The sequence below is a fragment of the Schistocerca gregaria genome, chromosome 5 (genome assembly GCF_023897955.1).
Source record: "Schistocerca gregaria isolate iqSchGreg1 chromosome 5, iqSchGreg1.2, whole genome shotgun sequence".
Taxonomy (NCBI): Eukaryota; Metazoa; Arthropoda; class Insecta; order Orthoptera; family Acrididae; genus Schistocerca; species Schistocerca gregaria.
In genome coordinates this window covers 236,506,148-236,532,928 of record NC_064924.1, presented here as the reverse complement: position 1 = coordinate 236,532,928, position 26,781 = coordinate 236,506,148, and the positions used below count along the sequence as shown (strand labels likewise).

General features: G+C 39.8%; 1 protein-coding gene across 4 annotated transcripts in view; it reads right to left on the bottom strand.

Annotated features, from left to right (window-relative positions):
* Positions 1-1,639: 1,639 nt before the first annotated feature.
* LOC126271886 (adenylyltransferase and sulfurtransferase MOCS3) overlaps positions 1,640-26,781 on the bottom strand; it is a 168,935-nt gene continuing 143,793 nt past the window's right edge. For all 4 annotated transcript variants that reach the window (XM_049974259.1, XM_049974257.1, XM_049974260.1 and 1 more), the window contains exons 8-9: positions 12,417-12,654; positions 1,640-3,676 (exon numbers count right to left, since the gene is read on the bottom strand). In XM_049974259.1, coding sequence (XP_049830216.1) covers positions 3,525-3,676; positions 12,417-12,654 — 390 coding nt within the window. In that variant the 3' untranslated portion in view covers positions 1,640-3,524. The remainder of the gene's footprint in view (positions 3,677-12,416; positions 12,655-26,781) is intronic.

Genomic DNA, 26,781 nt, shown 5'->3' with positions numbered 1-26,781 from the left:
TAATTATTGAGCCATCTGCTTCCATTGCCATCCATAACGGCAAAAATGTTGGTGAAGCAGGATTTTGTGCACGAACTGATCTATCGACTATGTCCCATAAATGTAAGAAGGGATTCATGTTGGCCGATCTGATCAACCAAATCATTCGCTCAAATTGTCCAGGATGTTCTTCAAACCAATCATGAACAATTTTGGCTTGGTGACATGGCACATTATCATCCATAAAAATTAAATCATTGTTTGGGAACGTGGAGTTCATTAATGGCTGCAAATGGTCTCTAAGCAGCCAAATATAACCATTTACTGCCAATGATCAGTTTAGTCAGAACGGAGAACACAGTCCATTCCATGTAAACTCAGCCCACACCACTATGGAGCCACCACCAGCTTGCACAGTGCCCTTTTGGGTGGATGGATTTGTGAGGTCTGAGCCACACTTGAACCCTACCATCAGCTCTTACCAACTGAAATTGGGATTCATCTGATGAGGCCATGGTTCTACAATGAGGCCATGGTTCTACAGTCATCTAGGGTCCAGCTGATATGGTCACGACCAACAACATGCTGTTAGCAAGGGCACTCATGTCAGCTGTCTGCTACCATAGTCCATTAATAGCAAATTTTGCACACTGTCCTAAAGGAGAGATTCATCATACGCCACACACTGATTTCTATAGTTATTTCCCACAGAGTTGTTTGTCTGTTAACACTGACAACTCAACGGAAACACTGCTGCTCTCAATTGTTAAGGGAAGGCTGTTGGTCACTGTGTTGTCCGTGCTGCGAGATAATGTGGTATTCTTGGCGTGCTCTTGTCACTGTGGATCTCATAATTTTGAATTCCCTTATGATTTCAAAAATGGGATGTCCCATGCATCCAGCTCCAACCACCACTCTGCATTATGTCTAATAATTCCCACCGGGTGGCCATAACAACATCTGAAATCTTTTTACATGAGTCATCTCAGTACAAATGACAGCTCTGGCAATGCATGACCCTTTCATATCTTTTATATGTGCCATCTGTATATGTGCATATTACTATTCCATGACTTTTGTCACTTCTGTGCACAATGAGGAGCGCTTTCTAAAGTGAATCACCTTGTTCCATGAACAAACACAAATACACACATGAACAAGGTATCAGATGATTCTGTAATGCAGAAAATAAACACATTTTAACAAGCCAACTATCCAGCACCCTCCTTCCAACATATATTAACATGACACCTGAAGACTCCATTCTACAAATACACATATTTTGTAAATAAAATAGAAAGAAACTTCCACATGGGAAAAATATATTAAAAACAAAGATTCCAAGACTTACCAAGCGGGAAAGCGCTGGCAGACAGGCACATGAACAAAACACACAAACACACACACAGAATTACGAGCTTTCGCAACTGGCAGTTGCTTCGTCAGGAAAGAGGGAAGGAGAGGGAAAAATGAAAGGATGTGGTTTTCATTTTTCCCTCTCCTTCCCTCTTTCCTGACGAAGCAACTGCCAGTTGCGAAAGTTCGTAATTCTGTGTGTGTGTTTGTGTGTTTTGTTCATGTGCCTGTCTGCCGGCGCTTTCCCGCTTGGTAAGTCTTGGAATCTTTGTTTTTAATACACATATTTTGGTATATTTACAACTATATTAAATATTATTTTGTGTAATGGAAGTTACATAAGTCACAAAACCTCAGTACCATTGATACAAGTAAATGTAAGTTATATAGAAATCCCACGTATACAAATGTAGACAAATCCTTAATATTAGGAAGTATGTACAACGAGTATACAGAAGGAAACGCCCAGACCATTTAAGGAAATTATTATTATTATATTAACACCTTTAACTTTGAATACAGAAATCTGACTTTTATTGTTTATTTATATATTCCTTAGTTACATATGTTTATTGTGTAATAATGTATGTTTCCTGATTTCATTTGAATTTATGCTTACTGGATGTAGTTTACAGCTGCTTGTAAATTTGCGTGTCTGTAGTTTCTCTTGAAAAACTGTTAGTGTACATGCAATGATAGTGAGATTGGTTCTCTGCAAAAATAAGGTGCATTATGCACGTTGACATGGGAAACTAAAAGGTGTACAACTCTGCTTCTGCCGTTTCCCGACAGATGGTGACAATGGTAAGTAGTGGCTGAAAGAAAGAGATCACAGAAGTCAGGCAGTTAGCTTGGACCTTGGTCAACATAACCTCATTCAAACATTTGTCGATTTGTGTCTGCATCATAAAGTTGTTCTTGATTGAAAATGTCAGTTTTCGAGCCTAATTCTCATCATTTGCGGGAGCTGTTACTGTTTTGTTTCAATATGAAGAAAACAGCAGCTGAGCTTCATCGAATGCTCTCAAGTATGTATAGTAAGGACGCTACTAGTGAAAGAATGTATCTTGGATGGTTTCAAAACTTGAAGAATGGCGATTTTAATGTCATAGACCGGCATAGTGGTGGAAGAGAGAATGTTTTTGAAGATGCAGAATTGGAGACATTGTTGAGTGAAGACTCGTGTCAAAGTCAAGAAGAAATGGCATGTTTAGTGGGAGTGACACTAAATGTCTCAAGGCTATGGGAATGATTGAGAAAGAAGGAACTTGGGTCCCATGTGAGCTGAAACCACAAGACAGTCAACGGCGTTTGTGTGTTTGTGAACAGTTGCTTCAGAGGCAAAAATGGAAGGGATTTCTGCATCGCATTATGACCATGGATGAAAAATGGGTTAATTATGATAACCCTAAATGCAAAAAAATCATGAGGATATCCCGGCCATGCTACCACGTGGCTTCAAGTTCATGCTCTGTATTTGGTGGGACCAGCTCGGCGTCATGTACTATGAGGTGTTAAAACTACGTGAAACAATCACAGGTGCTCATTTTTGAACATAATTAATGCATTTGAGCAGAGCATTAAACGACAAACTGACGCAATACAGCGAGAGGCACGATAAAGTGGTTTTGCAGCATGATTTCGCTCGACCCCATGTTGCAAAAGAGGTCAAAACATACTTGGAAATGTTAAAATGGGAAGTCATACCCCACATGTTGTATTCTTCAGACATTTCTCCCTCTGACTATTACCTGTTTAGATCAATGGCACATGACCTGGCTGACCAACGCTTCCAATCTCATGAAGGAGCCACAAATTGGATCGATTCATGGATCACTTCAAAAGATGAACAATTTTTTCAACATGGGATTCATACACTGCCCAAAAGATGGGAGAAAGTAGTGGCCAGTGACGGAAAATACTTTGAATAATACATGTGTAATCAATTTGTTTCATTACAGCCTCAAATGTTGGGGAAAAAATGGCGGAAGCAAAATTGTACACCTTGTACAATATGGTTAAATCTCTGCCATGGGAAAGTGTAATTTAGGAATCACATATTTTTTGCTAAATTAACCCTCCAAGTAGCACTGTCAGGAAATTTTATTTGTATTTAAAAATGATCTTGGTTGTTTGAATAAAAGGCTTCCACCATTTATCTTCGTACAAGAACCAGTGTATGCATGACATCAGTAAACAGGAAACAACTTGTCAACATCATTTGCCCAACCATGCAGGCCTCCTATAATGTCCCGTATTGTCACTGCCTCTTCTGTTAGGTGTTCTTTCAGTTTAATAACACCTTTCTGTGAAGCATTCCCACGGCGACAGACTACAATAACTGCAACAGAAACAAAATCAAACAATGGAAAATCCAGGATGGAATGTAACAATATTATGAAAAGGATACTTGCTACTAACCATATAGTGGAGATGCTGATTCACAGATAGGCCACCAAAAAGACTGTCACAAAATAAGCGTTTGGCCAATCTAGGCCTTCGTCAAAAAATAGACAACAGACACACAAGGGTGCAAGCGAGCGAGCGTGTGCCCCCGCCCCCCACACACACATATGACCACAGTCTCTAGCACTCTGGCTTCAGCCAGCCAGCAATCAACAGTCGACAGCACTGGTGTTTGTGTAGAGCTGTCAGTGGTAACAGACAAGCAACACTACTATGTGAGATAACTGCAGAAATCAATGTGAGGCATATGATGAACGTATCCGTTAGGACAGTGCAGGAAAATTTGGCATTAATGGTTTGTGGTAGCAGACGACTGACACAAGTGTCTTTGCTAACAGTATGCCGTAGACTGGAGTGCATCTCTTGGGCTCTTGGCTATATCGATTGGATCCTATATGAGTGGACAACCATGGCCTCATCAGATGAATCCCAATTTCAGTTGGTAAGAGCTGATGGTAGGGTTCAAGTGTGGCTCAGACCACACAAAGCCATCAACCCAAAAAAGGCACTGTGCAAGCTGCTGGTGGCTCCATAGTGGTGTGGGCTGAGTTTACATGGAATGGACTGTGTTCTCCGTTCAGAATAAACTGATCATTGGCAGTAAATGGTTATATTAGACTGCTTAGAGACCATTTGGAGCCATTAATGGACTCCAAGTTCCCCAACAATAATTTAATTTTTATGGATGATAATGTGCCATGTCACCAAGCCAAAATTATTCATGATTGGTTTGAAGAACAACCTGGACAATTTGAGCGAATGATTTGGTTGATCAGATCGGCCAACATGAATCCCTTCTAACATTTATGGGACATAGTCGATAGATCAGTTCGTGCACAAAATCCTGCACCGCCAACATTTTTGCCGTTATGGATGGCAATGGAAGCAGATGGCTCAATAATTATGCAGGGGTTTCCAACAACTTGTTGAGTCCATGCCACTTCTACCAGCTGCACTGCACTGGGCAGGAGGAGGTCCAATATGATATTAGGAGGGATACCATGACTTTCATCATCTCAGTGTATCATGAAATTATTAATTATACTATTATATCGTCTCTGAGATACAAACAATGGAAACTCCAGAATGAAATAATGACAAATATCATAAAAAGGAGAGATTACTACTCACCTTATGGCAGAGATACTGAGTCCCAGATAGGCACAACAGAAATACTGTTAAACATGTAAGCTTTTGGCCAAAAAGGCATTTATCGGAACACAACAACACGCAGCCCAGATACACGACTATGGTCGCTAGCTGCTGAGGCCAGACCGACCTTGACAGCCAGAGACTGTGGTCCTGTGTGTGTGTGTGTGTGTGTGTGTGTGTGTGTGTTCTCCCTCCGACAAAGGGCTTGTTGGCCAGAAGCTCATTTTCTGACCGTCTTTTTGTTGTGCCTGTCTGTAACTCAGCCTCTCCACTATACAGTGAGCAGCAACTACCCTTTTCACAATACTGTTTGACAGTCCTTTTGTTGGGGCTATCTGCAACTCAGCATCTCTGCTACATGGTGGGTAGCAACTATCTCCTGCAGGAAAGCTTCTGTAAAGTTTGGAAGGTAGGAGACGAGGTACTGGCAGAAGTAAATCTGTGAGGACAGGGTGTGAGTCATGCTTGGGTAGCTCAGTTGGTAGAGCACTTACCCGTGAAAGGCAAATGTCCCGAGTTCGAGTCTCGGTTTGGCACGCAGTTTTAATCTGCCAGGAAGTTTCATTCAGCAAGATGTTCATAGATACTTGCCAGGTCATAAAAAATAAGGGAAACTGATAAGTAGCGAGGAGGGTGAAAAAACTTGTGTAGCATTAAGAAAGACAAAACTAAACCATTATCTTGCAAGAAATGTGCTAAAGCCTATAACTATTAGTCAAAGTAGGTATGTTATTCCCTGGAATGTAAATGGTTTAAACACTGATGCTTTGAACAATAAAAGCTCCACAATAGATGAATTGGAAATCATTCTGTCAGAATGTGCAAAGATTAGAGCTGTTTGTTTAAATGAGCACTGGTTTACTGAGGACACAATTAAAATTCTAAGCAGAATAGGGAACTTCATATTAGCAAATAGCTTTTGCAGAAGAAACAAGCCACCTCGAGGCTCATGTATAATTCTACACAGTGATATAAATTTTGAGAACAGAAACTGTTTTAATTATTTAAATGAAGAATATGAGTTTGAGTGCTGTTGTGTAGAAATAGTGGACTCACTAGCAAATGTTAGAATAACCTCAATAGACAGAATTCCAGGGATGGAAAAACGGAACTATTCTTATAAAAGCTTCAAATTATGCTTGAAGACCTTTGTAGAGAAAAAAAAAATTGTCTTAGCTGCTGATTTTAATATTGATATCACATTTGATAGTAGCCATGCTTCAAGATTCAATGACTTAGTAAAGAAACATGGTTTGAAACTGAATTTCTTTGAATCTACAAGAGACAATGGGGCAATCAGCAACATGTATTGACAATGTTCTAACTAAGTATGTACATGAAGATGTGTGAAAATTTGGTCTATATCTAGGTATTTCAGATCACTGTGCATTTTTCATTGAGCTGCCACAGACAGACAGGAACATTTCATGTATGAGAACCCTTATGAGCAGGAACTTAAGAGAAAACATAGCCTTTTGATCATTGTAACTCAAGAGACGAAAACTTTGAGAAATTCCTAAACAGTTTTCTTGGTGTCTTTAATGAAACATTTCCACCTAGACTCTGCAGCAATAAAATAACAAATAAAGTAAAGTGCGGGGGCATAAAAATTTCCAGAGTAAGGAAAAGGCAACTGACAGAGAACTAAAATACACTACTGGAAATTGAAATAAGAACACCGTGAATTCATTGTCCCAGGAAGGGGAAACTTTATTGACACATTCCTGGGGTCAGATACATCACATGATCACACTGACAGAACCACAGGCAACAGAGCATGCACAATGTCGGCACTAGTACAGTATATATCCACCTTTCGCAGCAATGCAGGCTGCTATTCTCCCATGGAGACGATCGTAGAGATGCTGGATGTAGTCCTGTGGAACGGCTTGCCATGCCATTTCCACCTGGCGCCTCAGTTGGACCAGCATTCGTGCTGGACGTGCAGTCCGCGTGAGACGACGCTTCATCCAGTCCCAAACATGCTCAATGGGGGACAGATCCGAAGATCTTGCTGGCCAGGGTAGTTGACTTACACCTTCTAGAGCACGTTGGGTGGCACGGGATACATGCGGACGTGCATTGTCCTGTTGAAACAGCAAGTTCCCTTGCCGGTCTAGGAATGGTAGAACGATGGGTTCGATGACGGTTTGGATGTACCGTGCACTATTCAGTGTCCCCTCGACGATCACCAGAGGTGTACGGCCAGTGTAGGAGATCGCTCCCCACACCATGATGCCGAGTGTTGGCCCTGTGTGCCTCGGTCGTATGCAGTCCCGATTGTGGCGCTCACCTGCACGGCGCCAAACACGCATACAACCATCATTGGCACCAAGGCAGAAGCGACTCTCATCGCTGAAGACGACACGTCTCCATTCGTCCCTCCATTCACGCCTGTCGCGACACCACTGGAGGCGGGCTGCACGATGTTGGGGCGTGAGCGGAAGACGGCCTAACGGTGTGCGGGACCGTAACCCAGCTTCATGGAGACGGTTGCGAATGGTCCTCGCCGATACCCCAGGAGCAACAGTGTCCCTAATTTGCTGGGAAGTGGCGGTGCGGTCCCCTACGGCACTGCGTAGGATCCTTCGGTCTTGGCATGCATCCGTGCGTCGCTGCGGTCCGGTCCCAGGTCGACGGGCACGTGCACCTTCCGCCGACCACTGGCGACAACATCGATGTACTGTGGAGACCTCACGCCCCACGTGTTGAGCAATTCGGCAGTACGTCCACCTGGCCTCTCGCATGCCCACTATACGCCCTCGCTCAAAGTCCATCAACTGCACATATGGTGCACGTCCACACTGTCGCGGCACGCTACCAGTGTTAAAGACTGCGATGGAGCTCCATATGCCACGGCAAACTGGCTGACACTGACGGCGGCGGTGCACAAATGCTGCGCAGCTAGCGCCATTCGACGGCCAACACCGAGGTTCCTGGTGTGTCCGCTGTGCCGTGTGTGTGATCATTGCTTGTACAGCCCTCTCGCAATGTCCGGAGCAAGTATGGTGGGTCTGACACACCAGTGTCAATGTGTTCTTTTTTCCATTTCCAGGAGTGTATAATAAAGATATTGATTTCATTAAATATGTTAGACTCTATAAAACCATATTTAAAACACACAAAAAGTAGCATATATAAGCTACTTCAAATCCATTATTAGGTATGGTACTGTTTATTGGGGTAACCTGACAAACATAGTGCGGATACTAAAATACAGAAAAAAATCATTTGAAATATGTGCACTGCAAATCACAAAGAACCATGTTGACCATTATTTAGAAAACTTAAAATATTAACTCTGCCATCCTTATACATATATGAGATTATTATATTTTTGTACACCAAACATGAATTATTTGAGGGAAACCATTTTGTCCATTCACATGATAATAGAAACAAAGAAAATTTTATGCTCCCCATCCACCGCCTCAGACTATTTGCCCAGGGACCTCAATACATGGGAATGAAAAATTGTAATAAATTAAAAGGAAACAAGTTGATGCAGATGAACTTAGGTTCAGTTAAAAGAAAGCTATACGAGGTACTGACAATGAAGTGTTATTACCCAGTGGATGAATTCATGTGGAACAAACCGGAATTTTGATATGGATACAATGTGTTACACATTCCAAGAAATATCTTTATACTGTTATTATTTATTATAGTGCTATTATTTATTAATGTAAAAATCATTGTAACTATTTTATAAATTTTTGATATGTATCCTGTACACAAACCAAATGGATTGCAAATGTAAGTCACGAGATGAATAAAACACAATTCACAATAGTATCTTAGCAACTGAAACTGCTTCTTAGAAATGTTTTGATGTGTACATGTGTGAAAATCTTTGGTAAGTGTCATATTAATGTATTATGTCGGAAAGTCATATTTACCTTGAGGCAGCTGACAGAAAAAGTTTGCAAGTTTGATTAGGAATTACACCTCACCTTCATTGATTTTTGACAAGTTTATAGCAGCACTAACTGTTCCATGTTATAGAAAACGTTGAGGAATTAGACATCCCATTGAAATGTATCCAAATACTGCAGGTTGCTACTCTCAAACAACTTGTCAAGAATGGTTTGGCAACCAACTATTGGCACTACTAAGTATTCAAAATAGGTGGTGGGGGCAGACACAATCCTGCCATTCACTGATGACTCTGTGATTCTGGCAACACCAAGGAGCAAGTGTGTGCTGACACCTCCTGATTACTCCACAACGCAAAGAAAACTACATTGTTGGTGAATGATGATTTCATAGTGTGTCATGCTGTCAAGCTCTCCTTCTGATTGTTGTTGTTGATAGGCATACCACTGAATGAGCTCAAGAATTCAAGGGGATCCGTACTGACTAAAAAAATTAAGTGACAAAAGAATAGCATCAATGAATAATAAACACAAATCGCATGTTCTTAAGTCTGGACACTCTATTCAAGTTATGTCTAATAAAATGGAAGAAAGAGATTCAGTTGTACATGACAGTAGCATGGCCAGTACTTTAAATGGTAGCTAAACCTGTGTGACATCAGCAACTACTGAAGAAACAATCAGTGTCTTTGAAAAGAAGGTACTTCAAAAGACTTACAGAGCCATCTATAATACTATGGAAGGTAAGTGGGAATGAAGAATGCAAGATTACCTATATGAGCGGTGGTTGAGAAAGCTGGGTGATGTTAGCTACAACTTCAGGAGGAAGGTAGTTCAAAAGATCAATGGAACTGTCTGCGATACAATTGTAGGTAAACGGGAATGAATAACGAAGGAAGACTACACCAAGTGTCTGGAAAGCCACACATTGGCCGAATATTAGGTCAGAGAAGGATACAGTGGTTTGTACACTTCTTTTGAAGTGACGAATTCCTTCTTAACCAAGACGTCCATTCTCAATCTGCTGAAAAATGGCCTAAGGGACATCCCAGGATTCAATGGAAAGATTGAGTACTAACAATCCTTAAACAAGTGGAGCCAACAGTGATGGAAGATGAAGCCAGAGAATGAGAATGACGGAAAATGAAGCTAGAGACCAACAGTGGTGGAATTCTATCTGCTCCTCCGTTGTGACTGACTGACTTCCCTCTATTTATTGTGCTTTTGTAATGTGTTCCTTTGCAATATTTTATAGTGTTTAGTTTTTCGATTTTTTCTTCTGTTTCCTTCTGTAGGCATTAAAGGCCCATTAATGCAATAGGTAATGATGAAGATAATGTGGGAAAGTCAGTACTGTCCTATATCCCTGGCTTAGCCAGCTGTCAAAGTTAGTCCCAAGCCTCACATTAGGAATTTTATACAACAAAATAACATATCCTATTTATGGTGCTATGCACTGGATGTACACTTAAACAGAATAACTTCACATAAGAACAAAATTAAAATGACCGTGGTTTGATTTGTCAACATAACTAAGCCATGAAAAGAGAATGATTTCAACACAAAATTAATTTTTTTATATAAAAATGTTTAAATGTATTCAAAGAATTTTAAGTGGGAAATTGAAAACTCAGACAACAGTAGCATATTACATATGTTGTAAAACACTCCAAATAAGAAGCAGTAGCATTTGAAAGTATGGTTAAAATTTTAAATGGAAAGTCGAAAACTCAGACAACTGAAGCATATTGCATATGTTATAAACAAGTCCAAATAAACAGTAGTAGCATTTGAATGGTATGGTAATAACTGTGTAAAACAGATATAAGATGTAGCAGTTGTATGCAACACATTCCTTCCGATATAATTACTATAACAGTATTGTTTATGATGTTTGCACAAACCACTGATTCAATGACTGCATGGGAAAATATAAATAAATAAATCAGGTGGCTTTTAAAGTATGAGTGTAGATGTAGTGAGAAATATAAAACAATGGAACTAAGTGCAATAGCTCATATGGTCCATCCTCAGAATGCAATACAGCAATGATTATTTATGGCATGGATTCAACAACACCTTGCTAGGTTTATGGAATGTCACACCAGATGTTTATGCATAGTTCACAGATTTCCCATACATTACGGGCTGGTGATCTTTGAACATGGAGATGGCACCTGCCAATCTCCCAGCTGTTTCTCTGGGTTCCTACCAGGCAAATCTGGTAGCCAAAGGAGCAAGGTGAGTCCACTATCATGCTCCTCAAACCACTGTAGCTCAATTATGACCTCATGATATGAACATTTTTCTTACTACAAGATGCCAACGGGGAAGACATGAAGTACGTAGTGATGTAGGTGGTGTGCAATAATGTTCCAATAGTTCACAGTAGCTGTGGTGTTGTTAATTACTACCACAGCTCCCATGTAAGCCGAGGCAAACGTCTGTCATAGCATAATACTGTCCCCGCCAGTCTGCGACTGTTGTATGATACCTGTTTCAAGCAGCTGTTCGCCAGGATGATGGCGTATCGGGACACAACAACTGACCTGGTGTAACAAGAAGTGTGATTCATCTTAACAACTGACACATTTCCATTGATCCACAGTCCAAAACCCATTTCTGGAGAGCCACGGTGCACTCTTAATGATTCTGTGCTCACTAGAACTGTAACTGACAATGTCATTGGACCAACATGGGAAAACATAGGAGTCATCTGCCGTGGAGCCACTGTTCAACCATGTGCACTGAACAGTGTGCTCCAAAACAATTGTGACTATACCAGCATTGTGTCATCAGATATGCCACAGATCCCTGTTTGTATTACTTCACAGATCAGGAAAGCCTCTGACCTCCAATTTCTGTGATGAGGTATAGACGTCTAATATCTTGTTGCCTAATTGGGATTTTTCCATAGATACATACGACACAGCACAGAAACACCTGACTAGCTTCACGTTTTCTAGATTCTTATTCCAACGTACAGGGCAACAACAAGAGGAGAAGAAGAAGAAGAAGAAGAAGAGGGAAAGTGTACTTATGTCAGCAGATGATAGGATTGGAATATACATAACAAATAATTGAAGAAATTGGGTGTAAGTGCTGCTTTGAGGTGAAGATATTGGCACAGGAGAGAAAATTATGGTAAGCTACATTAAACAAAGCAGTTGGCTGATGGGAGAAAATGCTAACTGCAGCACCGGAAATTGATTGAAGGGCACAATTTCATTCCATTAACTGTTTTCATACTATCTGACAGACAGCTGCTATTTCAGTTCAAAATTTATTTTCCCAACACAGTGATATTGTGTGGTAAGAGGGATAGCATATTAACAGCCTGCCTAGAGGATTATCATTTAAACAGCTTTTCTGGCAGTAAAGACAAAAATATTATGAGCTTCTTTGCAAAAACTATCAATTTCATAAAGCTGATGAGCAATGGTTAAGTTTGAAGATACTTTACTGATGAGCTTTATATAAATTTAATGGGCTTATTAAAGATAGTCAAACATTTATAGAAAAAACTCGATATATTTATGACTTAAATAGGTTTCTTCAAAAGGTTTTTCCTGTTGTTTCAATACTGACCTGGGAGAGAAGAACTTTTATTTCTTTTTGCATCAATAAGTTGCTTTATGTCACACAGAACAGTTTCACTGTTTATTGTGTCAAGCGGAATATTTATTGCGTTGTCTAAGTGGCATATCTCATACTCCATTGGAGGTCTTACATCTACTAAAATATGTGGTTTCCCTTCATTAAGAAAGCTTCTGTATTCCAAAGGTGTGATCCTGTCCCTAGCATCTAGTAACTGAAGCTTATGATCCTGAAAAAGCAAGAGAGAAAAATCAGTACAATGAATCACATATAAAAATAATAATTGTGATACACGCCCTTAAGTTATATATTATCAATACTGAAGATTAAACATTTCACTCATCACTCACAAATAGACTAGTTAGTGATATGTGACTCCTTGTATGATGACACAAGACTGTCGGAACATAGTAGTACATGAGCTGTAGGGAGCAAGGTTTTACTTAACATGTTGGACCAAAAGTTCATTATTATATTTTTTGTTATACATGTGTCAGGTCTTACACCATTGTTCTGGGTTGCATTCAAACCTCTCGATATGAGTGACACTATGTTGATTGTGAGACATTCACCAGATAAAGATGTTAAGCTTTGTGGTCCTTTTTGAGAGAAGTAGGTCACCTTTCAGCACCCTCACAACCTTAGTTTCATTTAATATGTAAATGAAGCAATATACGTAGAAGAGCTCACAATGGAGATCTACCATACACATTTATGTGTCTGCCACAGCATCCACAGGTTGTATGATGGCAACAGCAAACTACTACCAACAAGCCCTAGATCATGATTGAATACAGTGGCCCCTTCATTATTTTAAAGCTTTTTTTTAGCATGAAACTGTCAGGTACTTTTAATTCATAAAGCGACAAATCACAAAATGTTAGTTGCCGAGGAAATTTAATTATGGTGACTGCTAATAGAGCTTTAAGAGGTTACTTAGTTACTGCATGGGTAATACAGGGAGAGTTACTCTGAACACAACGTAGTATAACAATACCACCATAGTGACACCTCAGCAGTCATTCTCCAGAAGTTGTTTATACCACTGTATCATGGGGGAGACAATGTGGAATCTGAAAGAAATGGGGAAAATTCTGAAACAGGCTGCAGCCTTGAGTTACTCCATAAGGCATATAGAACCCAGATACTGATTCCCGGTCCGGCACCCACTTTTGGCTTCACATACACAACCACAGGTTATCAAGTACTGAGACAATAATGCTTATCACAACAGTTCTCAAAATGTAGCAGCACCACGAAAGTCAGTACTGAAGGAAGAACAAACATTTATTTAGGCAATTCTTTCACATGTTTTCATAGTGAACTGGAATGTGAACTAGTATTGAAAAACTGCCATTAATATGTGGCAATTCTTCTCCTTTCAGGGTCACATTTCAATGAGTACAGGTAAGAAAGTAATTCTTTTGAAACAGAAAGTAGCTCCTGGCACTCGTCAAGAACCACAGTTAAGGGAAACATACCTCTTGCTTGAAGTTTTGAAGATTATTATATCCACTTAACCAACAGTACATTTAGCTCTAGTGAGAATTGGGTTGATGGGTATTTTGTAAGTTCTCACAAGTCTCCACAGTCTGCGCTCTTTCATATCTTGCTACACTAGAATTTATGGTATAAGAGTGATACTTCAGAATAATTTAGTCTGCAGACTATGTTCATTTCCAGAATGAGAGTTTCATTTTACATGAGGTTACAGTGATACTAACAGTCTTATCAAATTAAAACTGTTTTCCAGGCATGTAAGCAGTTTTAACCAGTCATGACGGTTCTTTGCAACGCACATAGTGAATGTATCATTCTGGATCCAACCTCTAAGCTGTGATTAAATTATTCCCCACAGGTCATTTCTCTCAGGAATGCTAGAATATTAAAAGAACCTACATACAACATGCAAAAATAGGACAGATATTACTGGCAGGCTGAAACTTTGAACCAGTCTATGAAGTAAGCACAGATGGCTCCATTGCAGAACTGGATTTATGCACAGGCCAGATAGGCCATGGCTGAGGCCACTGAGAAGGTAGGGGATACCGAGAGACCTCGATCAGCACTGAGAGAGAGAGAGAGAGAGAGAGAGAGAGAGAGAGAGAGAGAGAGAGAGAGGGGGGGGGGATGTGAGGGGGGGGGGGGGGGGAGATTGTGAAAATATGGAAGTCAAGCTATCAACACTGTCACTAGCACAGCATGCAGTTCATTGTTGAGATCAGCTGGAGTGCGATTGTTAAGGTTGCTGGTCGCAACTGGTATTTCAGATGTGGATCACAGTTAAAGAGTCTAAGATAGAGCCACTCAACATATATATTAAATTCTATTTTTCAATCATGTTTTATAGAATTCACATTATCAGGAAGAACATAAGGTTTTATTTTATTTTATTTTTTATTTTTTTGAGCTTAGGTGATTCTCCATTCAATCCAGATAACAATAACTGTAGGTGATGTAAATTCCCCTTTCATACTATAATCATGGGTGAAGACTTTAATCATCCAACAATTTATTGGGAAAATTACAGTTTTGTTAGTGGTGTGCTTGATAAGACAACCATTGATACTTTACTAAATGCCCTCTTGAAAACTACCTACAACAGATAATAAGGAACACCACTCAAAATGGAAATATACTGGGTCTAACGGCAACAAGTAGACTTGACCTATTTGAGGATATCCACAAGGAATCTGGTGTCGGTGACCATGATGTGGTTGTGACAACAATGATTGTCAAAGTACAAAGGACAAGCAGAAAGATATATATGTTCAGTTAACTAGATAAAAAATCAGTAGTGTCATATCTCAATGACAAACTTGAAACTTTCAGCACACTTCGGGAGCTTATATAGAGGAACAGTTGACCACACAGTGTATAGATAGGTACCTAGTAGAATAGTTCATAATGGGAGGGAACGTCCATGGTATACAGTCACTGTAAAGAAGCTTCTAAGGAAACAGAGATTACTGCATAATAAGTGTAAAACAAAGCACAGGGCTATAGATAGAGAGATGTTGAATGAAACATGTTTGGCTGTCAAGAGAGCAATGTGTGATGCCTTCAATAACTACTGTAGCAGAATATTGGCAAATGGCATTTCACAAAACCCAAAGAAATTCTGGTTGTATATAAAGGCTGTTAGTGGCACCACAGTTACTGTCCAGTCTTTAGCAAATGAGACAGGAAATGAAATTGAGGGTATCAAAGTAAAAGTTGAAATACTTTACTCCATTTTCAAATGTTCCTTTACAAAGAAAAACCCAGAACTGCCCCAATTTAATCCTTGTACCACTGAAAAGATGAATGAAATAAGTATTTGTGTCAGTTGTATTGAGAAACACCTGAAATCATTAAGATTTAAGAAAGCTCCAGGTCCCGATAGAATCTCCGTCCGATTCTGTACTGAATTAGTGTCTGAGTTAGCCCCTCTTCTAACTATAATGCAGCATAGATCCCTTGAACAAAAAACCATGTCTATTTCTTGGAAAAAGGTACAGGTCACACCTGTCTACAATAAGGGTAGTAGAAGTGATCCACAAAACTGCTGTCCAGTATCCTTAACATTAATTTGTCGTAGAATCATATAACATATTCTGAGCTCAAACATAATGAGGTATCTTGAACAGAATGACCTTCCCAATGCCAAGCAGCATGGATTTAGAAAACATTGCTCATGTGAAACTCAACTCGCGCTTCTCTCATGTGACATACTGAAAGCTTTGGATCAAGGCACCCAGGCAGATGTAGTATTTCTTGATTTCCAAAAAGCATTTGACTCAGTACTACACCTACACTTATTGTCAAAAGTACAATCGTATGGGGTGTGAAGTCAAATTTGTGACAGGATTGAGGATTTTTTTGGTAGGGGGAACACAGCATGTTATCTAGGATGGAGTGTCATCATGAGGTGTTGAAGTAACTTTGGTTGTGTCCCAGGGAAATGTGTTGGGCCTCTTGCCGTTCGTGTTGCATATTAGTGAACTTACAGACATTATTAAAAGAAACATCAGGGAGTTAATGTAGTTATCTATAATGAAATACAATCTGAAAGAAGCTTCATAAATATTGTCAAATCTTCAATGTGGTGGAGGGATTGGCAACTTGTTCTAAATGTTCAGAAATGTAAAATTTTGTACTTCACAAAAAGAAAAGAGCATAGCGTCCTATGACTATAATAACAATGAGTCACTGTTGGAATCTGCCAACACATACAAATACCTGGGTGTAACACTTTTTAGGGATTTGAAATAGAATGACCACATAGATTCAGTTGTGGGTAAAACAGGTGGTAGACTTCGGTTTATTGGTAGAATACTGAGGAAAACCAGTCTCAAAAGAAATTGCTTACAAATCACTCATGCGACCAGTTCTAGAATACTGCTAAACGTTTGTGGGACCCATACCAGACAGGACTAACAGGATACTAAATGTATACAGAGAAAGTCAGCACAAACTGTCACAGGTTTGATCAATCTGTGGGAGATACTGAACGAACTGAAGTGGAAGACTCTTGAAGATAGATGTAAACTATTCCCAGAAAGTCTATTAACAAAGTTTCAAAAACCAGCTTTAAAGGATTACTCTAAAAATATACTACAACTCTCTACATATAGCTCACATAGAGATCGTAAGGATAAGATTAATTACTGAACGCACAAAGGCATTCAGACATTCATTCTTCGCATGCTCCATATGTGAATGTAATAGGAAGAAACCCTAATAACTGGTACCATAGGATGTACTTTATGCCATGCACCTCAAGGTGGTTTGCAGAGTATAAATGAAGATGTAGATTTAGGGCATTTCCCACTCATTTAAATACTGACAAGATTTTTAGAAGAGTCAATATCAACTGCTTTTTTTCAAACAGGTAGTAAACTTACACATATGCCTTGAAACGCATGTATCAGCATGCTAAGTTTATAAATGTTTCATTAGAGTGCACTGAATATGGTAAAATTCATGTCACCAAGTAGCAACAAGTAGCAAAGATAAGGCGAAATAAGTGAGCGAAACATGTTGTTACTTTCAGCAGCTAATAAGATCCTTGGTTGCCAACAATGTCTGCCTGAAAAAGTTCATTATTTCAATGTTTCTTTTTGTTACTTGAGGTCATTTTGGAGGTTTTTCCAAAATGTGTAATAGATGGAACTGTCAAAATCAAATATTTTGAGATAACTGATTCACACTAGAGTTGACATTACTTTTGTATCATACCGTAAGACACAAGCAACAGCACGACCACAATGAACCAAGCTTATTTTTCTTCCACATATATAGTGAACAACAGTTGAGGCCACAGACACAAACAAAGAAACAATCCAGGTACTGATATGAGCAGCTGCTGACAGTAAGTATACACAATATGAGTGTGAGAGCTTGCTGTACTGCACTTATAAAGAGGAGGGGTCTAGTAGATAGTGCAGCAGATGCCGTGCCATGTTTGAAGTCATGTGGCCCACACAGGTGGCCTCTGGCGGCCGACACACGCAGATGCTGTTGGTGGAATATTTGAAGTGTAGTGCGCAGGTGACCTGGTGCCACAGTGTGTATCCAAGTATTACATACAGGGTTATAGCACCCCTCCCCTCTTGGGGAAAGGGTGACGGGGGTGGCAGCAGGAAATTCCGGGCCGGAAACAGTGAGTAGGAGCATGCCCAGCAGCCGCCCCAGTACCATAAGAGAGGACCGGAGACAAGGGCACTGGTAGCATCTCGACATCTGGTTTTTTGATGTGGTGTGCCAATGGCGAAGGTGCTGGCTATTACGTCAGAGTGCCAGGGATGCCGGTGTTGAAGAGTCCAAAGGCGCCAGCCCAGTTACCGGCAAAATTGCCAGTGACAGCAGAGTATCATGGGAAAGCCTGGCAGCAGGCACTGGTGGGCAGGACTCCAGAGGAGAGGAGAGGCTTCGATTGCCATCCCTACATTACATCAGCTATTATTCTTTTTTAAAACGTGGACTATCTAACACAGTAAGCAGAAAAATCAATTTAAGTGCAGAGTCCACTTTAAGCTCCATTTCAGTGATCAATACTGTATGCAAAGAGATAACTTTCAAGTGCAGGACCCATGATATGTTTCTTTTAAGTAATTCAATTACATTTCTTGCAAAATGGAAACTTAATTTTGCAGGTTGTCAAAAAACGTATGAAAGCTATCAAAAGTTGAAAACAAATGATCTGTGGGGATTGAAAAATCTCTGTACTAGGGCACTGTTGTCTGTAAATACTCTCTCGTTCAAGTGATACGTAGTAACTCTTCAACAGTTGGCAGTATTGGTATGCGGCAGGTACTGACTTGTTACGTAGCCTCTTCTCTACAGCTCCAGTTGGCGGGAAGTCTTAGCATTGAACGGTTGTGTTGTTACATTGTAAAGTATGGAACCCTGTGCAGACAGTTGGTCAATGCGATTTAAGCAACATGCAGTCACTTAATTCTTGACAACAGAAGGTGTCACCCCAAACGAGATTCATCAGAGAATGAAAGCAGTTTATGGTGATTGTGTTGATGTGAGTAATGTGCGTCATTGGATGAGTAAGTTTAAAGATGTTGAGGAGGGAACATTTGACCTGTGTGACACACAAAGAGTTGAACATCCTGTAACAGCAACCATTGTGTTTCACGAACAAAATGTTAACAGATTGATTCAGGACGAGTGTCGTATCACTCAGAGAGAAATTGCAAGCACATCGGCATTTCAAAAGAACAAATGGGTCACATTCTTGCTTTGCTTGGCTATTGGAAGATCTGTGCATGATGGGTACCATGGATGCTGACACCTGAAATGAAAGCACACAGACTTGAAATTTGCCAGTAACTCCTCTTGCATTATGAGAATGAAGGTGACGCCTTTCTTCATTCAATTGTAACAGGAGATGAAATGAGGGTACACCATTACCACCTGGAGATGAAACATCAGTCTATGGAATATCGACACAAAGACTCACCCCAGAAAAAGAAATTCAAGACGCAGCCCTCAGCTGGAAAAATCATGGCCACAGTGTTCTGCGAAGAAGATGGTGTTATCCACTTTGATTTCCTTGATCGTGGAACAATATATTCAGAGCATTACATCACAATGCTGCGAACTCTGAAACTATGGCTAGCAAGGGTCCGAAAGGAAAAGGGAAAGGTTTTCCTGCAGCATGACAATGCCAAACCACACACTTCACACGCCACCACAGCAGAACTCCAGAGACTGGATCTCATCACCATACGGCATCCCCCATACAGTCCAGATTTAGCACCGTCTGTTCCTGATAATGAAAGAAGATCTGCGGGGATATCATTCTGTTTCTGATGAAGACTTGAGAGGACTGTGAGACTGTGGTTGCAGAAATAGAGTGTCGACTTCTTCCATGACAACTTCAGAAAACGTATTCATATTTGGAAGAAATGTATTCAACTGGCGGGTGATCGTGTGGAAAAGTGAATATTGGTAATTAAAGATCACATTCTAAGGATTATTTCTCCATTTGATTTTATTAAACATTCCCATCCAAACCCAGTTAATGAAGGTGGAGGCATTACTTTTCATTCAACCCTCATACAACACAGAGCATTAAGCTGTTAATATAGTTAATAGTGTGAGAACAAAACTGGTGACAATAAAACAGTATAAAGCTAAAACAGTTGAAATAAAAAATCACCTGGATCAAAGAGTGATGATCAATTTGATATCCAACTTATCCTAATCACAAATGTCACCCTCACATCTACATGTGCATCTATACTCCACAACCCATCTTATGGTATGTAGCTAGGTAGTGTTCTATGCATACTACTATCACTTTCTCGCTTTCCTGTTCCAGCTGCAAAAGGTGTGCAGGAGGAATGATTGCTGATAAGCCTCCACATGAGTTGTAGTATCTCTAGTTTTACCTTCATGGCGTTTTTATGAGGTATACATAAGGACAAAAATGCCTCTTCTGTAGTTCAGATACTGAAGCTGAAGGAGCACCTCTGAAACACTTTCACCATATTAAATGAAACTGTGATGAAACACAGTGCTCGTCTTAGAATCCTCTTTATTTCCTCTATGAATCCTATTTGGTGAGAGTCTTCGACTGATAAGCAAAACGATAGCTCAAATGAGGGTTTCGTAAACTATCTCTTCATGGTTGGGCTACACTTCCAGAGGATTCTTCAGATGAATCTCTGTCTGCCATTCTGCCATCTAGCATTCCAATGATTACTTTTATGTGGTTATTCCATTTTAAATCACTGCACATGCATACTCACAGATATTTAAGCTTTTAAGCATGGGACTCTACATTTGGTGGACCAATACAAGTGTGGCCTCATTACCAGGACCATCATATCAAGGACCAATGAAAGCATGCTTTCACTACAAAGTGAAACAAAATTTTCAAGCTACCCATCATTACCACCACAGAGCTATAAAATGTAACTCAGTTAAACAAAGTTTCAGTTCTTTCCTTTCTTTGTTCCTTAATTTGCAGACGATTTATTTTGAGAAGTACATCTTCACTGAAATGATAAATTAGAGTAACATTTCTCTTTCTATACTACAGCAGATTGTACAATAATGTAACGACATATATAGATGTGATCCAAAAATACTTTTACATACTTCAGGAACAGGTTCCTTACACTAAAGAATTTTTTGTATTATTAATGAAAATTTACATTCAAAATCTCACCAGGAACTACCTAATATGTTCAATGCACTCCATCAAAGAAGGCTTTGTCACTGTAGCTATTGTGTTCTAGATAGTTCTGTGCTGCATTCATTCATAGAAGGCTATGATGCAGTGTATTCAGTGTATTCCAGGTAAAAATGTGGTGTCATGGAGAGTTATTTACATTTTGTTATTCATCATTAGTCTGTCTTCAACATTTCAGTTATGTACACATATTAAGATAACAAGTCGTTCCATTCAATTAGTAGGAAAATTTGGATAGGTCTTCGGGCTGGTCTGATACAGCTATACAGCCTCAATGGCATTGCCACTTGCACAGATGCACATAAAAATCATGTCAGCCTGCTCACAAAATGAATATCTCATCATGGTTAAACAAAACATTTTTAATTACCTCACTATATGGGAAATAATTGTAATTTTGAACGCAGACTAACAACAAATGTAAACAACTCTCAACGACACCACATCACCATCTATGACACAAACCATCAATGCATTCTTTGAATGAGTACGAGACACTACTGCCTAGGACACAATGTATACAAAGAGTCGAAGCATTCTTTGAAAGACTAAACTGACCCTTTTGGGTTGATCTTGAAAGCTGCTGATAGTAAACAACTAAAAAATAAAAGATTTTTTCACACATGTTTATTTGAATTTTTTTTATTTGTTTTGGTGCAAGGAAACAGCCCTCAAAGTTGTAAAAGAAGTTTTTTTTGAATCACCCTGTAGTATACAGAGAAGTTGCAGCATTAGAAAATTGTAGCGAAATGCAGGAAGATCTGCAACGGATAGGCACTTGGTGCAGGAAGTGGCAACTGACCCTTAACACAGACAAATGTAATGTATTGCGAATACATAGAAAGAAGGATCCTTTATTGTATGATTATATGATATCGGAACAAACACTGGTAGCAGTTAACTTCTGTAAAATATCTGGGAGTATGCATGTGGAACAATTTAAAGTGGAATGATCATATAAAATTAATTGTTAGTAAGGCGGGTACCAGGTTGAGATTCATTGGGAGAGTCCTTAGAAAATGTAGTCCATCAACAAAGGAGGTGGCTTACAAAACATTCGATCGACCTATACTTGAGTATTGAGTATTGCTCATCCATAAACCGTGATAGCGTTACGGAGATGTTTAGCAAACTCAAGTGGCAGACTCTGCAAGAGAGGCGCTCTGCATTGCGGTGTAGCTTGCTTGCCAGGTTTCGAGAGGGTGTGTTTCTGGATGAGGTATTGAATATATTGCTTCTCCCTATTTACACCTCCCGAAGAGATCACAAATGTAAAATTAGAGAGATTCGAGCACGTACGGAAGCTTTCAGACAGTTGTTCTTCCCGTGAACCATACGTGACTGGAACAGAAAAGGGAGGTAATGACATTGGCACGTAAAGTGCCCTCTGCCACACACCGTTGGGTGGCTTGCGGAGTATAAATGTACATGTAATAAAACTGATAACCAATAAAAAGTCAGTAAAAACACTGACTAAACTATCAATCACTTAATATAAAATAACATTTTTTATTATTGAGTGAAGCTGGATGTCCCTATTCAGAATGGAGATGTGGTAACACATTCTCGTCACTGTTATATAAAAGTGATTCATATGTCAAATAATAATGTGCACAAATAATTTGTAAGTTAGAACTTCACAATCAATGGAAATACATACTTCTGACTTAGCCAGTTTGCTTCAAAGCCCAGAGTCAAAAGAAGGACGAGAAACATGACCTTTGTTTCATCACACCTAGTCTCTTATCATGCATCCATCCACTGAAACATTGTTTCTGCACACAGCAGTACTTCATCATGTGAGGCCACACTATACAGCTAATACCAGTGTTAAAGAGTGAATGGTTGTGATCACTTCCTGTGATTGTTCAGAAATCATGTAATTATAGAAAAAATGGTTTACTTTTATCTACATGCAATATGTTACAATTGAGTGTCAACTACCAATCTGTGCACCAAGCATTGATTCCACTGCACTTCTGCCTGCATTTTGCTGCAATTTTGTAATGTTGTGATCTCAGCAAATACAAAAGTATCATCCTTCAACAGCCCCATGGAATTTCTGGTGTTATTCATGTGTATCAATACCAGCAAAGGTAGAGCCTGGCGATAGTTGGTAAAACACTGCAAAAGTTAGGAGAATGCCGATAGCAGTTGCACAGGACAGTGCCAAAGCCAATTATGTGCACCAGGGATAGGTCTCCCCCAGCTGCCGAAACAGGTGACCTCTGCAGATGGTACATAGGACAGCCCCACAGCAGCCAAGCAGATTCAGTTAACTTGGCCATGGGCTGAAGACCAGATTACACCATGTCCTGCCATCCTTACGGTGTGTTTAATGTTCATGTATGTTGCTGTGAACATTGGATTACGATATTGGATGGTACTTCAGGACTGATCAAAGTTGAATAAAGATACGTTTACAGATTATTTGTGCAAAGTAATTATTTGCCTTTGGCCAGATCTCTGCCAGCAACAGTTCCATGCTCCACCATTCCTGGCAACCTGTCTTCCTACACTAGCGTCCCATGGGGGACACAATCCAATTACTTTTTTTTTATTTGCCTTTAATTTGAAATTTAGCTCCTGTAATACTCAACACTTACATATGGTTACTAATACCAGCTTCCAGTTGGACTGTAGAGTGTGCACAGACAGAGTAGCATGCTCAAGACATACAGGGTGCCTCAAAAGAAACTTTACATTTGATGTGCCAAATAAAATAGAGGTTGAAGTTTTTTTGACAAAATCTTTATTTATTATTGGAATATACAGCTAAGGAGTTAAATTCTTAAAAATAATGTCATTTAACACAATCCAAATGCCAAAGGCACTCACTTAAATGATGAACAAAATTTTGCATGACGGCTCAGCATGTAGGCACCGAGATGGCTTACACTTCACTATGGATATCTCCTTTCAATTGCTCCAGAGAAGTCAGACTATTGACATATACTTTAGATTTGACATACCCCATAAGAAAAAATCCATGGGGCTCAAATCTGGACTACATGGTGGCTAAAAATGTCATTCCTCCTGGAGATCAGTTTGGCAGGGAAAATTTCATGAACTCGCAGTACAGTCACATTGAATGTCTGTCCTGTGGCTCCATCTTGCTGTGGCATCTTGCTCATGATCTAGTGGCTAGTATTGCTGCCTCTGGATCATGGGGTCCAGGGTTCGATTCCAGGCTGAGTTGGGGATTTTCTCTGCCTGGGGGCTGGGTGCTTGTGTTGTCCTCATCATTTCGTCATCATCACCACCACCATTTGTGATCATGGCTACATTCGACTGTGTAAAAAAACAAATTGGACTTTGTAAAAATTGGGACTTTGTAAGGGTGTCCATGACCAAGCAGTTGAGTGCCCCAAAAACCAATAACCATCATTATCAATCTTGCTGAAATCATGTTCTTTGGCTATAGCCATGAAAGTTTTGCAATTCAGGCACGATAAAGTCATTTAACACTGTCACATAACGTTCCAAATTACCTGTAACTCCAAGACTGTTCCTGTACTCGAAAAAGTACGGGTCAATTACTTCTTGATCTGACAATGCAGCCCATACAGTAACTTTTGGTGAATGAAGAGGTTTCTCATGCTTCTGTTTAGGATTCATTGCCCTACAGTAGCAGCGAGAAAGAAAACTGGCGTTCTACGGATCGGAGCGTGGAATGTCAGATCCCTTAATCGGGCAGGTAGGTTAGAAAATTTAAAATGGGAAATGGATAGGTTAAAGTTAGATATAGTGGGAATTAGTGAAGTTCGGTGGCAGGAGGAACAAGACTTCTGGTCAGGTGACTACAGGGTTATAAACACAAAATCAAATAGGGGTAATGCAGGAGTAGGTTTAATAATGAATAGGAAAATAGGAATGCGGGTAAGCTACTACAAACAGCATAGTGAACGCATTATTGTGGCCAAGATAGATACGAAGCCCACACCTACTACAGTAGTACAAGTTTATATGCCAACTAGCTCTGCAGATGATGAAGAAATTGAAGAAATGTACGATGAAATAAAAGAAATTATTCAGATAGTGAAGGGAGACGAAAATTTAATAGTAATGGGTGACTGGAATTCGAGTGTAGGAAAAGGGAGAGAAGGAAACATAGTAGGTGAATATGGATTGGGGCTAAGAAATAAAAGAGGAAGCCGCCTAGTAGAATTTTGCACAGAGCACAACTTAATCATAGCTAACACTTGGTTTAAGAATCATGAAAGAAGGTTGTATACGTGGAAGAACCCTGGAGATACTAAAAGGTATCAGATAGATTATATAATGGTAAGACAGAGATTTAGGAACCAGGTTTTAAGTTGTAAGACATTTCCAGGGGCAGATGTGAACTCTGACCACAATCTATTGGTTATGACCTGTAGATTAAAACTGAAGAAACTGCAAAAATGTGGGAAATTAAGGAGATGGGACCTGGATAAACTGATAGAACCAGAGGTTGTACAGAGTTTCAGAGAGAGCATAAGGGAACAATTGACAGGAATAGGGGAAAGAAATACAGTAGAAGAAGAATGGGTAGCTCTGAGGGATGTAGTAGTGAAGGCAGCAGAGGATAAAGTAGGTACAAAGACGAGGGCTGCTAGAAATCCTTGGGTAACAGAAGAAATATTGAATTTAATTGATGAAAGGAGAAAATATAAAAATGCAGTAAATGAAGCAGGCAAAAAGGAATACAAACGTCTCAAAAATGAGATCGACAGGAAGTGCAAAATGGCTAAACAGGGATGGCTAGAGGACAAATGTAAGGATGTAGAAGCTTATCTCACTAGGGGTAAGATAGATACTGCCTACAGGAAAATTAAAGAGACCTTTGGAGAAAAGAGGACCACGTGTATGAATATCAAGAGCTCAGATGGCAGCCCAGTTCTAAGCAAAGAAGGGAAGGCAGAAAGGTGGAAGGAGTATATAGAAGGTTTATACAAGGGCGATGTACTTGAGGACAATATTATGGAAATAGAAGAGGATGTAGATGAAGACGAAATGGGAGATACGATACTGCGTGAAGAGTTTGACAGAGCACTGAAAGACCTGAGTCGAAACAAGGCCCCCGGAGTAGACAACATTCCATTAGAACTACTGACGGCCTTGGGAGAGCCAGTCATGACAAAACTCTACCAGCTGGTGAGCAAGATGTATGAGACAGGCGAAATACCCTCAGACTTCAAGAAGAATATAATAATTCCAATCCCAAAGAAAGCAGGTGCTGACAGATGTGAAAATTACCGAACTATCAGTTTAATAAGCCACGGCTGCAAAATACTAACGCGAATTCTTTACAGACGAATGGAAAAACTGGTAGATGCAGACCTCGGGGAGGATCAGTTTGGATCCGTCGAAATGTTGGAACACGTGAGGCAATACTGACCTTATGACTTATCTTAGAAGAAAGATTAAGAAAAGGCAAACCTACGTTTCTAGCATTTGTAGACTTAGAGAAAGCTTTTGACAATGTTGACTGGAATACTCTTTTTCAAATTCTAAAGGTGGCAGGGGTAAAATACAGGGAGCGAAAGGCTATTTATAATTTGTACAGAAACCAGATGGCAGTCATAAAAGTCGAGGGGCATGAAAGGGAAGCAGTGGTTGGGAAAGGAGTGAGACAGGGTTGTAGCCTCTCCCCGATGTTATTCAATCTGTATATTGAGCAAG